This window comes from Bos javanicus, chromosome 12, assembly GCF_032452875.1.
Source record: "Bos javanicus breed banteng chromosome 12, ARS-OSU_banteng_1.0, whole genome shotgun sequence".
In the NCBI taxonomy this organism is placed as follows: domain Eukaryota; kingdom Metazoa; phylum Chordata; class Mammalia; order Artiodactyla; family Bovidae; genus Bos; species Bos javanicus.
Genome location: NC_083879.1, coordinates 11,672,315 through 11,686,179, shown reverse-complemented (window position 1 = coordinate 11,686,179; position 13,865 = coordinate 11,672,315). Strand labels below are relative to the sequence as shown.

The window sequence follows — 13,865 nt, the reverse complement described above, 5'->3', positions numbered from 1 at the left end:
AGTTTGAGTGAACTCCAGGAGTTGGTGATGGACAAGGAAGCCTGGTGTGCTGCAGTCCAGGGATGTTCCAAAGAGTCAAAGACGACTGAGCAACTGAACTGAACTGAATAATTATTCTAAAGACCAGCAGGATATTAGAAATGTAAAAAAGAATTATTTAGCAATAGATTATTTACATTCTAGATAGAGACTGTAGATAAGAGACCAGAAACCCAGAGCCTTGGGATTTATAATCTCTCTCCACGCATGCATGTATGCATGCTAAGTCATGTCCGACTCTGTGCGACCCCATAGATGGCAGCTCACCAGGCTCCTCTGTTCCTGGGATTCTCCAGGAAAGAACACTGGAGTGGGTTGCCATTTCCTTCTTCATCTCTCTCCATAGATCTCTGAATTTCTTTCTTGTTTCATTATCTGAACATCCAGGTGCCGTGAAAAATAGGAAGATGACCTATTAGAACCCCCAACTTGGATTCTCCAGGCTGGCTCCCATTTTATATTATTATATATTGTATCAAAATCTTAAATTTGTCCTTCCTTATGAAATGTTACCTAAAGTCACTGAATGTCCATCTTTTCATAACTTTTCATATAACGATTCACAGTTTTTAATATGATTTATGAGGTAGGTTTAGCCTGGCTCTTTGGGTCAGGAAACACAGCCTCTGTATGGGGATGGTCCTGAACCAGGGCACTTGTGGACGGCTGGAGGAACTGGCTGTAGCTTGTGACTCAAGCTGGGTGAGCTTAGAAGGAGCAACTGCCTCTTTGGGCTCAGAAGGCTCCAACCAACTACCTTGCAGAGAAACAAAAAAGAGATTCAAGCACTTACTAAAGAGGACAGCTTCCGTTTACAGGTGGCTGCAAGGCTACAATGAGGCGACGTTTGCACTGCGTCACCCGTGAGGCAAGTAGGGGAGTGACTTGCCCCAAGTCACCCAGCTTGACTAGATGGGGCATCTCCAGCCAGCTTGAAAGGCGATGCCCATCTTCCTCCAAAACCTGTGTCCTTTCCTCAGTGCCCTGGTCTCAGGTCACTGGGAATAGACTCGTGAAGAACCAGGAAGATGCTCCCAAAGAAAGCAATGGGTGGTCTCCCGTGACCCTCCCTCCAGCACAGCCACCCCATGCGCTGCAAGCTCTCCAGTTTCTGTCTTACCAGCTCCCAGGACAGAGCATGTCAACATCAGAATCAGATCCGAAAAGGGAGCTTACGTAAAATGTCTAGGGCCAGGCCCTCACTCAGATCAACTGCATCAGAATATGTGGAGGGAGTGCCCTAAATGCAGTATTTTTTAAACTTTCCTTAAGTAATTTTAACATGCAGCCAGGATGAAGAATCCCAGGGATGGGGGAGCCTGGTGGGCTGCCGTCTATGGGGTCGCACAGAGTCGGACATGACTGAAGCGACTTAGGAGCAGCAGCAGCAGCAGCAGGAAGGGGAACCATGGTCTCCAATTCACACACAATAGCCTCTTCCTGGGCCACACAGGTTCTTACATTTCCCAGCTCTGTCCCAGGCAATCAGATCTGAATCACCGAGTGTTGTCTTTTAAACCATATTACTCTACAGTTTACTGTGGGGTATTTTCACTTTGTTACTATGTTTTCATTAGTTAATTTATGGGATATAGTTTGATCATTATTATTTGTTCTTGTGTTGTTGAGTTGCTAAGCCATGTCCAGCTCTTTGTGACCCCATGGACTGCAGCATGCCAGGCTTCCCAGTTGTTCACCATCTCCTGGAGTTTGTGCAAATTCATGTCTGTTGAGTCAATGATGCTAACCATCTCATCCTCTGTTGCCCCCTTCTTCTCCTGCCCTCAATCTTCCCCAGCATCAGGGTCTTTCCTGATGAATCGGCTCTTTGCAGCAGGGGGCCAAAGTATTGGAACTTCAGCTTCAGCATCAGGGCTTCCAATGAATAATTCAGGGTTGATTTAAGATTGACTGATTTGATCTTGTTGTCCATGGGACTCTCAAGAATCTTTCCCAGGACCACAGTTCAAAAATAAAAATTCTTCAGTGCTCAGCCTTCATTATGGTCCAACTCTCACATCTGTACATGACTACTGGAAAAAAAAATTGCTTTGACTATACAGGCCTTTGTCAGCAAAAGTGATGTCTCTGCTTTTTAATATGCTGTCTAGGTTTGTCATCACGTTTCTTCCAAGGAGCATCTTTTAATTTCATGGCTGCAGATACCATCTGCAGTGATTTTCAAGCCCAGGAAAAGAAAATCTGCCACTGTTTCCACATTTTCCCCTTCTATTTGCCATGAAGTGATGGGGCTGGATGCCATGATCTTAGTTTTCTGAATGTTGAGTTTTAAGCCAGCTTTTTCACTCTCCTCTTTCACTGATAATTAAACAGGAAAAAAAAAAATCTCTGCGAGGGGCCTAGCATTGGTTTCTTAGCCTCCCCACCTGATGGCCACAGGCACCTGGTGGGGAGTCACTGAACACAGCGCTGTTTCCTGCGGGCCGATGGAGCACACAGGCGTCAGAGGTCTCAGGAGAAGCGCTGGCCAGAGCTCCTATTGTTTAAAAGGAAATTCCTCGAGGCCCAGCGGAAAGCCTCCTACACTGGAGAATCCATCGGAAGCCCACATCCTCGTAGGCGTCCCCAGCAAGGCAGTATGAGAGACAAAGATAGTAACAACGCCTGAGGACACTCAAAGGGTACTGTGTGGGGGCCGTTGTGAGTGCTTTGCACATAACTCATTAAGTCCCACTGCAGCTAAGTCTGTGAGTCAGAGGGGTATGTAAGTGACAGCAACAAAGAGGGATCTAGGGTACTACAGCCCATAGACCTTCATCTCAAAGCAACATGGGTTTTTATACCATAGTGGAATAGTGGGCTGAAAGCAGTGACTGGGAGTATGGATACCTATTTTCTATGAGAAAATAAACAGCCTCCACTTGAAAGACCCGCATAATGGGTGGAGATCTCAGTTAAGGTCAAGAGAAAAGGAAATGCTGAGGGCAGAGACGGAAGATGTGTTGAACTATGATAACCATATCTCTTGACATACCTATCATAACTATGATAACCGTAACTACGATAAATCTTGTGCGTCCCTTGAATTCTACAAGAGATCGAACAAGTCAGTCCTAAAAGAAATCAACCCTGAATATTCATTGGAAGGACTGATGCAGAAGCTGAAGCTCCAAAACATTTGGCCACCTCAAGAGCTGACTCACTGGAAAAGATTCTGATGCTGGGAAAGTCTGAGGCAGGAGAAGGGGGTGACAGAGGATGAGATGGTTGGATGGCATCACCGACTCAATGGACACGGGTTTGAGCAAACTCTGGGAGATAGTGCAGGACAGGGAAGCCTGCTGTGCTGCAGTCCCTGGGATGGCAAAAAGTCAGACCCCACTTAGCAACTGAACAACAAAGGTTAACCGAGGTGTGGAATATTCCCAGAGGGAAAGTTGTATAGAATAAAAGGAAGAGGCACAGAGGGAAGCCCAAGGAGAACACAATGAGGATGAGAGTCTGGTTCAGAACAAGCCAGAGGGGTTATGCCTTAAGTGGTCACTATGAAATGGGCCACAGCTCGGTCAAGAGGATTAGTCCCGACAGATCCTTGGTGGATTAGGATAGGGTGAGGATGGGTGAGCTGGCTTTCAGAATTCAGCAATGGTCCAGACAGGAGTCCTTTTAAAGGCAGTCTTAGCTTCTGATAATTAGAAAATCTCCAACCAGTCCGAAGTCAGCTGTGGGAACTGATGATATGGCTGCAGATTCAGAGGCTCCTGAGCCAAGGCTAACACATAATCCAACTCAGGTGATACAAAGACTTTAGCAACTTGAAGATAAAGTTCACTTAATCACAATTTGTATGGTGTGTGTGCTCAGCCATGTTCAACTCTTTGTGACCCCATGGACTGTAGCCCGCCAGGCTCCTCTGTCCATGGGGTTTTTCAGGCAAGAACACTGGAGTGTGTTGCCATTTCCTCCTCCAGAGACCTTCCTGACCCAGGGATTGAAACTGTCTCCTGCATTGGCAGGCAGATTCTTTACTACTGAGCCACCTGGGAATTTTAGAACTAGCACCCACACGTTCAGAAGGAAGGGGATAGAGCTAGTAGGTACGCTATTAGTAATTAAAATCATTTTCACAAACTGTTAAGAATGAAAGCTATTAATGAGATCATACAATCTATTTCATAGCTAAAAACTAACCAGACCTCATTATGTTGTAGCCACGCGTTCCGGGAAACAAACTCACTCAGAAGGACAATGCAGATGGTGAAGTGCAGTTCAAGGCAGAGTCTCCTCTTAGCCAAGGACCCTGACCAGTTTTTGTGAAAACCTTATATACCCTAAGTGTATGTGCCCAAACCCACCTCCCCAAAATTCCCTGAAACCAGTCTGAACAAAGGAAGAGAAAGATACAATCAAAGTTAACCTGTGATTCATATGCCTTAAGCCTAGGTAGTTAACAGTGGACAATTATCAATAGGCCTGTGGTCATACCTCAATAAGCATAATAGAACTTATGATTCTATACAGATAATTAGGGTGTTCTTTTAGGCAATGGAGAGTCTAGGTATGAGCCCTGGGGTTCTTCCATCCGGGGGGCCTGGTTTTCCAGTTGGTATGTCTTTTCCACAGATACTGGGCGTATAGCTCTAAGTTCATAGTCCAGCCCATGATGGAGTCCTGCTTTCAAGATGGAGCCTGTTCTGTTTCCTCCTTCAATTAACTTCTCAGAGGAGTCACCAGGCACTGAAATCCATTGTAATTGTTAAGTTTTGTAGCTACTTAAATCTACAATGTCCAAACATTTTTATTCCACAACATATTAAAAAACTGGAGCCACTCAGTCATCTACTAACAATTCTCACCTCAAGGCCTTGAGCCTGTTAAGTCCTCCTGGAAAAGTTCTTCCCACTAATATCTGATCAGCAAAGCTGTCCAAATGTCATCCCACTAGAAATGCTTTCTTGGCCTACCGTACTTAAAAACAGTAAACCGTTCATCACATACTTAGTGAAGAATAATATATACACACTATCTCAAACTAATTACATGGTCTGTCTTCAGTTAACTGCTGTTTATCTGCTTATCTTTCAATTTTTGAGAGGGGAAAATATGTATTAAAATCTGCAATTGTAATTTGGTATTTCTATTTCTCTCTTCAGCACTCTATTCTTGCTTGATATAAACTAAGGTATAAGTAAGTGCATGTAAGTCAACAGTAGACATACCTTCTCATTTTTATTGAGATGACTAAGGTAACAATTTCAGGTGTACAACACAATTCACTGTATGTACACACTGCTATATGATCATCATAGTAAGTCCAGTTAACACGTATCACTACAGTCAAAAATTTTTCTATTTTTTACCATTTATAGTGTTATATTTGTATTTTTATCAATGTATATATAATTCCTCTTTGTTGCTGTATTCTGCATTAAATTCCATTCAAACCATTACTCCATCTTTATACTGGTTCATATTATATTAGCTTGCTGTATTTCTATCTCCATGCTTTTATTTCAAGTGTATAAACAATTTTAATACAATCTAAGAATCTGAGTTTAACCCATTTATTGTCATCAGTGGTCCATCAGAATTTTTCATTCACTGTAATCTGTTCCTCTTTTTCTGCTTCCCACTAAATTCTTTTATATTTTTAGTTTTTAATAATCATATTCATGTTTGTGTATAGTGAAAAATTCATCAATTTCTTAATCTTTTCAATGTCTGTAACGTCCTCTTAAAGCACTTCAGCTCTTACTTTGAAGAAGGCTGAGCGCCAAAGAATTGATGCTTTTGAACTGTGGTGTTGGAGAAGACTCTTGAGAGTCCCTTGGACTGCAAGGAGATCCAACCAGTCCAACCTAAAGGGGATCAGTCCTGGGTGTTCTTTGGAAGGACTGATGTTGAAGCTGAAACTCCAGTACTTTGGCCACCTCATGAGAAGAGTTGACTCATTGGAAAAGACTCTGATGCTGGGAGGCATTGGGGGCAGGAGAAGAAGAGGACGACAGAGGATGAGATGGCTGGATGGCATCACTGACTCGATGGACGTGAGTCTGAGTGAACTCTGGGAGTTGGTGATGGACGGGGAGGCCTGGCGTGCTGCGATTCATGGGGTCGAAAAGAGTCGGACACGACTGAGCGATTGATCTGATCTGATACCTCTAGCCCTGATGGTAATGCCTAGAATTTTGTTACGTTAAAAACAGGTTGGTAACAGTCAACTCTGCAAAGTTACTTGATCCCTCTTCTCACTGTATCTCTAGAAGCATCTTCCTGATTTTGTTACCTCTTAATATTGTTCCAAAAGTATTTTCTACTAGGACCTTTCTAAGGCAAATCTGAGGTTTAAATGACTAAGGATATTTTTAAATGCTGTCGTATTCTAATGCTAATTTGCTTGGATATACAATTTTAAGCTCAGAGTAACTTTTCTTCAATCCTTAAAAAGCCTTTCATCTTCTTACATTCAATAATGCTTTTCAGAAACCTGATTTTTATTCACAGTAATTATCACTACCTGACACTATATAATAATTTGTTTGCTCTCCCCCTACTAAAACACAAACTCCATGAAAATAAGGACACTTTTGTTCACTACTGTGTCTGCCATACCTGGAACGATGTCTGACACACAAAAGATGCTCAATAAAACACAGACTGGATTATATATAGCTTTTTACCCTGTAAGCTTTGCCTGCTAAATCCACTCCTCAAGAAAGAAACCAGGAAATTTCCTAGCAGTCCAGTGTTGAGGATACTCTGTGCTTCCACTGCAGGGGCAAAGGTTCCACCCCCGGTCAGGGAATAAAACCCACAAGCCATGTGACAGGGCCACAAAAGGAAGAAACCTAAAGTCAAATTCTGAAGTCATGACACAATCACGTGAATCTTTGCCTTTTCCTATCTGTTCTGATAAACCTGGCAAGTTCAAAGGACTTTTCACGCTGAGACTAGAGATCTCACTAAGTACTTGGCTCTCAGATGCATCTCCTTTAGGTTTATCATTATTCTCCTTTAGCTTTCCAAAACTAAAAGATCCTCTGCCAAACTTGGGATAGGGTGGAGGGACGCGACTGAGAGACACGATACAAAACCCTTACTAAAAAGGATCCCTACCCACATTCCAGGTTCACAATGCTTACACTCAAAATGGGATGGAAGTAAATAGATACAATCTCTATACACAGAGGAACACACCACTGGGTCTCACTAATCCCAGCGTCACTCTCTTCCTGCCTTCCACACTGTAAACCTAACTTCCCACGTCTCCACTGTACCCACCCTACGTAACTCAGAAGCTCCAACGATCTCAATGGGATCCTTTTTAAAGACTGCTGTTGAAAGCGCAATTTCCACATAAATTATGATTAACTGGCATCTTTTAAAGAAATGGCATCTTACTGACAGTAACATGAAAAACTACATGTTTCCCAGGCTATTTAGTGACAAAGATAGCCTACTTCTAATATTATTAAAACACTAAAAAGAAGCCAAACTGTTGTGGCACTAATATTGGTAGGTGGTTATTTTTTTTTAAATAAACTTGTAAAACTATGATAATTTTGTATTCTGTCAAAGAAAAACATTTCGCAAAAATATTTTGATAGTGTAAAGCAATAAAAAAAACACAAATAAGCAATTTTGGTGGTGTGAAGCAATAACACAAACACAAGTACAAAATAATTTATTACAGCATTATACAGGTTGGCATTATTTTACAGTGAATTCTTTTCTCTCAACAATTATGAATCTAAATATATACTTAGCGTGAAGGAAAACAATTTTAATTAGAACAGTTTCTCTAAATAAAATCTTTTGAATTTATATTTGTCTTAAAAGGAAGTATTAATGTTACAGACATATTTATATGGTTCTGAAAAGAACACATTCAATGATACTGTTTTCTGTACAAGATAGAACAAAAGCTGCTGCTGCTACTGCTAAGTTGCTTCAGTCGTGTCCGACTCTGCGACCCCATAGACGGCAGCCCACCAGGCTTCCCCGTCACTGGGATTCTCCAGGCAAGAACACTGGAGTGGGTTGCCATTTCCTCCCCTGCTAAATATTGCTCAACAACACTATGTTTTAATAGTTACACTGTTGCAGGGAGGAAGCCAATCCTGACTCCATGTTGGAAATGGTTTCTTTGACTTGCTTCTGTTATTATGATCACACTTAATGGCTTGGCTGGAGGACCCTGCCCTTGTGCTTGCCTATAAACTAAAGTGCCTTTCTTCAGAACCCTGTCACCTGCAGAGGGCAGAAGGGAGAAATTAACACATCCCCTGACTGAAGCTTGCCATTATGAAAGATGTTTGCAAGACTAACAGTCTTTTTACTTTGCTTCCTCACCTCCTCCCATCTCTGATCTATAAAAGAACCTGGCATCCAGACCCTGTCAGATGGTTATTTTGAGGCACTGGCCTGCCGTCTTCTCGGTCAGCTGCTTTCCAGATAGTCTCTTCCTTGTCTCAACAGCTCGTCTCTGGGATTCACTGCCCTGTCGTGTGGCAAGCAGAGTGAGCTTGGACTCGGTACCAAAACTAGTTGATGTCTAGATTCTCACTGTGCTGATATTAAAATGTATTTAATAGTCAATGTATAGCTATAAGAGTAAGACTATCTCACTGAAATCTGTCTTCTGCCCCGTCACGCCCTCCTGAAGCACACCACTCATATATGGACTACTTAAACTCCCTGGGGACACACAAACCGATTTAGTCAAAAAAGCATAGCTCTGGCCTGTTGGTTAAGACTGACCTAGATATGCAACAAAGTCACTACTGAACTTCCATGGGTAAGAGGCAAACGGATCCCCACACCCTGAAGCATCAACATACAGCTGCAGTACCCTTATTCAACACACAATAGCGTTTTCATGGACACTAAGAAGAAAATGGTACAAGGTGGACAAAGTATCACACTAAAGTTAAGCTTTAAGTAAGTATTTGCCAAAAGGAGTTCCATACCATTTCTGACATACAGTTAATACTTGAATATTGATGTGCTTTAAAAAGCAAACAGACAATAACAAAACAAACCAAGAAGGGATCAAAACATAAAATTCTGAAATGAAACCTGAATCTAAAGAAAATAATACAGTGGAGCTGGATTCAACTTAGGTTAATTAGGAAATTATCATCGTTACAATATGAAGTGACAGCAACCATCACAATGTTGATAAGTGAAAAATTTAAGACAACTGTACAAGAACAAACAGGTAATTTTAACAGATTTTTATGTAAAGTGGCAAAGTCAGATGATACCCATTACAGCTGACCTTTGCGCAAAGCAACAGTTAGGTGCTCTGACCCTCCGTGTAGTCAAAAATACACGTACACTAATAGTCTGCCGCCTGTGCACACACAGTTCCTCCCTACGTGGGTTCTGCATCAGATTCAACCAACCGCAGACGACAGAGTAAGGTAGTATTTACTATAGAAAGAATCAACATATTAAGTGGATCCTTGCAATTCAAACCCATGTTGTTCAAGGGTCAACGGTATTTCATTTCTTATCTATACTAAAGTACAAAATGGAAGAGAAACCTTAACCTGAATTCAGCTTTGAGTCTAAGAGAAGTCAACTTTCTAGAGGATTTCAAGTTTCATTTGCCAAGACATCACAGTTGGCTGTGTGGTTCCGAGCCGCGCCGTGACTGCCGACTTCGCTGAGAGCGGGCAGGAAAGCAGAAGTGAAGGGAAGCAGCCTGTGACACGCCATCCTGTACTCCTCATACTGGGAGTTGCAGCTCCCAAAGCTGCCATCGAGCAGAGCCTCAGAAACCTTTATTAAAGTCTATTAAACAAGGAAAAAAAGAAAACTATTCAAAAAATAGTCTGGTTAATAATCACCTTAATCAAAAGATGCAGTTTGTTAATTAAGCAACAGAAAATCAACAAGGCCTCACTCTAAGATACCTTCTTGCTATCCATAACAAGTAATCACCACAAAAAGGAACATTTAAAAAAATCAATTCTATGAGGCCTTGAAAAAGCAACAGAATTCTAATACTTTAAAAAGGTGAATCTCTGAAACTATAATCAGTCGTGTGTGACTTTCTGAGACCCCATGGACTGTAGCCTACCAGGCTCCTCCGTCCATGGGATTTTCCATGCAAGAGTACTGGAGCGGGTTGCCCTTTCTTTCTCCAAGGGATCTTCCCGACCCGGGGATTGAAGCTGGGTCTCCCACATTGCATGCAGACGCTTTACCCTCTGAGCCATCAGGGAAGCCCATAATTATTGATGTGTCCTTTATTAACAGTAATAGTTCCCATTTACTGAGTGCTTACTACATGTCAAGTACCTCACAGTTTACTATTTCAGTTAACTGTCATGCTAACTCTCAGATGGACCGCCTTTTCATCCTCAACTTATAAATGAGGAAAAGGACGCTAAAGAGGTAAACTGCCTAACATGATCAGCTCACAGTGAGCAGAGCTGAGATTCAAATCCAGACGTAACTCTGAAGGCCCACTCAGGAATTACGTTGCAAAGAGATGTTTTGTTAGCTCACTCGGTATCCACAATCTGTGGCTATCGGTTAGTGAAAAATCTTACCTTTACATTTTTATCTTTTATAGCTTCATCCAGTCTAGTGGCAATAGCAATTGCTTTCTCTTGCCTTGACTTGTCCAGAAAATACATCATTTTAGCACCTGAAATACCAAGACATTTCAAAACCAGTAAATGTGGACATCTTAGATTTGATCTGAACCGACCAGTGACTTAAAATACGGCTCCAGGTATCCAGTCAGCAGTGGGCTGCACACAACTGTGGCCTTTTTCCCTAACTCCTTATTCCATGATATCCCACTGACAGCTTGGGGCCACAAGAAAAGTATTTGTATTACGTTTAGACACACACACAAAAAGGCCCCCACAAATTGGGGCTTTTTCTGTGACAAAGAGATGGCTGTGAAACATTTGAGACCAGGGTTAACAACCCCACCCCTCAGAAATGTAAATATGGGCTACCCCTGTGGCATCAGTCAATATTTTAACTAAAATCATTTTTGAAACATGATACTCTAAAATAAAACACCTAAGGAACAAACTATTATCAGAGTAGTGTGATGGATGGACAACAGGAAAATCTTGGCATATTTATGAAGAAAGTAATTTTTAAACCTATTTTAAAGTAAAACCCAATTTATGTTCCCCCTATAAATTCATGGTCCATGTTCATTTTTTATTGGTCTTTTATTAATTTATATTTTTATTATTAATCTATACGATTAGTATACATATTATTAGCTTTACTCAATTACATATCTGTGAATATTTTCCCTTCTTGGCCTTTTGACTTTCTTTATGGCTTTTTTTTTATTGAAGTAAAAATTATCTTTTTCTGAGAACATAATGTTTAGAAAGACATTTCCCATTATTATAATAAATAAATATCTCCTTCCATTATCCTGTGTTTTTGATGAGAAATTCTTACCTGCCCTTACTACCAAGAAGTGCTGTAATTTTTCATAGGAATTAACATTTTTCATAGATAACGGAACCAAGCAGTTTACCTTTACAACAAGAAAGCTTAGGTTAAAATATTTAAATATGTGGCTTAAAGTAGGAGCATAGTTAATTACATTGTGTACTTCATTAATTTTGTCCCCAGTTCCACTTCCAGTCTTCCTCTAGTTTGCATGTCATGCCACCTTGTCATTTTATGAATTTGTATAGACTGCCTAAAATCCTTCCTGTAACAGGGCAGGATATAGTAAGTCCTCAAAACACAAAATATAGAAAGTAATCAAAATACAAGAAAAAAATAAGTCTCACATAACCTCAACATTCAAAGTCAACCACTTTAATACATGCTTCTCCTCAGCTTTTATGCTATGGATATTTTTACACAGCTGAGACTGTATTATACGTCAATTCTCTCTCTCTACTGCTTGCTCCTGTTGTAAATCTTTTGTATAGACATCACTTTCTATCACCACCTGGTGGTCCAGCCTACAGGACCACTGCTTCCCCTGTAACTGGACATTCATTAGATTTGCTTCCATCCTTTCCCTATCCTTACACACAGAATTCCAGTTAATACCTTTGACCTTAAAGCTCTTTCTTTGCTTTGGATTCTTTAAATTTATTTACACAAGTATGTACAGCTATAGCAAAAGACAAAGTTCTTGATAAGAACGACAAGTTGTCTTTCTACTTGGTCAGGCCAATTCACACCTGCAGTAGTAAAATACAAGACTACTTACACACTACAGCTTTCCCATACTTTAGCCTTTTTTCAAACATGAATAACCTTTCCTTTTAGGTGGTAGGTTAGGTTAGAGATTTTTCTTATTTTCAGGGGAAGGCTTGTACTGCTATGAACTTCTCTCAAGAGTTGCTTTGGCGGCATCCCATAGATTCTGTACGGTTATGTTTAAAAATAATCTTTCCTAATTTGAAAGATCACAATGGTACTATGTTCTTTTTCTCTGATAGTTTGATCATCTTGCCAAACTTTTTTTTCCCATCATATTCTAACTTTTTGCCATAAACATTTTAACCCTGGGAGCTAAATACCAACCTGAAAGTAGATGCTGAAGAGAAGTAGCATTATGTGTGAGAAAATCCTCATTAAAACTTTCCAAATCCTTGTTAACAAATATTTTCTGCATTTCCTGAGATAGAACTTTGCTCACGATGTCTGGAAGATTACTGTGATTAGACACTGTAAAAACAGAACATTTACAGTCTACAGTATGTTTGGCCTGTCCTTTGAAACAAAATCAATTGAAATACATTCATATTTACTATTAAGCCTGATACATTTTACATAATAAAAATAGGAGCGCTCCTTTGGAATACAAATACATTCCAGCTTAAAATGCACTAATTTCTAACATATCTTTGCTAGTATCTTCATTTAAGTACTTTGCAAACTTTTTTCTTTGTACTAATCTCTTTCATGTCCAGCTTAATAGAAGACAGGCAAACTGTCATAATTACTTTTACATAAATATTACCTTTTTTATACTTACCAGATTTAGAAAATTTAATTAAACATTCATGTAGCCATGGGTTATTCCTGTTGATAGCAAAAGCTCGTTTAACAGACTGCAGCATTAACAGAAACTTTCCTGTGTCAGAAAAAATTAGACAAGTACCAGAATCAATATTTAAGTATGTTATTCTCTTTATTTTAGCCTCACTTAAAATCCAGACACAAAGTATTATCTTTCCTATAATCTTCAAAAGCAAAATTCAAAGTTGATTTTGGTTATCAGAGACTTTTATTTTCTAAAGAAATGCTTGAAAAATCAAGAATTACTTCAGGTAAACAATCTGTATGCCTATTCAAATAATTCATTTGATCAAAATATTCTAATCTATTACTCAGTAAAGTTTTGAGTAGCAAAGGAAAAAGGGATTAAGAGCCTTTATGGGAGGTTGAAATGAAGGTCTAAGAAACAAAAACGGATCTAACTCACAAACATTATACTGAATATGGTCACCAATAAAATAAAAAATTAAAATCTGAATCCAAACTATTACCTTTTCTAAAATATATTTCAAATGCTAACAGATGAGTGTCAATGTTATCAGCAACAAGGTTCTTAAGAGGTATAAGAAACTTGATAGCTTCTTCTAATGGATTTTCTATCTATTTTGAAACAGAAAGAAAAATTATTGTATTTAAAAAGCAGGCACACAAGTCAAATTTCCCCCCAAATCTTATACTAATGCATAGCTGAAGTAATCTAGATAGTTCTTTTTATATATCTAAGAAGCAAGAAAAAAATTTTAAACTATCAACTATAAACAAAGTATAGTTAATACTATTCAAAATGGAACTAGCTCTATTATTTTCATGATTAGAAAATTCAAAATAATTTTATAAAAATAAAATACAGAAAA

At 39.7% G+C, this 13,865-nt stretch overlaps 1 protein-coding gene across 7 annotated transcripts in view; it reads right to left on the bottom strand.

Annotated features, from left to right (window-relative positions):
* Positions 1 to 7,668: 7,668 nt before the first annotated feature.
* NAA16 (N-alpha-acetyltransferase 16, NatA auxiliary subunit) overlaps positions 7,669 to 13,865 on the bottom strand; it is a 64,702-nt gene continuing 58,505 nt past the window's right edge. For 6 of the 7 annotated variants that reach the window (XM_061434459.1, XM_061434460.1, XM_061434462.1 and 3 more), the window contains 5 exons: positions 13,503 to 13,611; positions 12,989 to 13,087; positions 12,535 to 12,678; positions 10,563 to 10,660; positions 7,669 to 9,798 (listed from right to left, as the gene is read on the bottom strand). In XM_061434459.1, coding sequence (XP_061290443.1) covers positions 9,601 to 9,798; positions 10,563 to 10,660; positions 12,535 to 12,678; positions 12,989 to 13,087; positions 13,503 to 13,611 — 648 coding nt within the window. In that variant the 3' untranslated portion in view covers positions 7,669 to 9,600. Of the gene's footprint in view, positions 9,799 to 10,562; positions 10,661 to 12,534; positions 12,679 to 12,988; positions 13,088 to 13,502; positions 13,612 to 13,865 lie in introns of those variants that run through there. The other variant, XM_061434465.1, reaches the window with a different exon arrangement.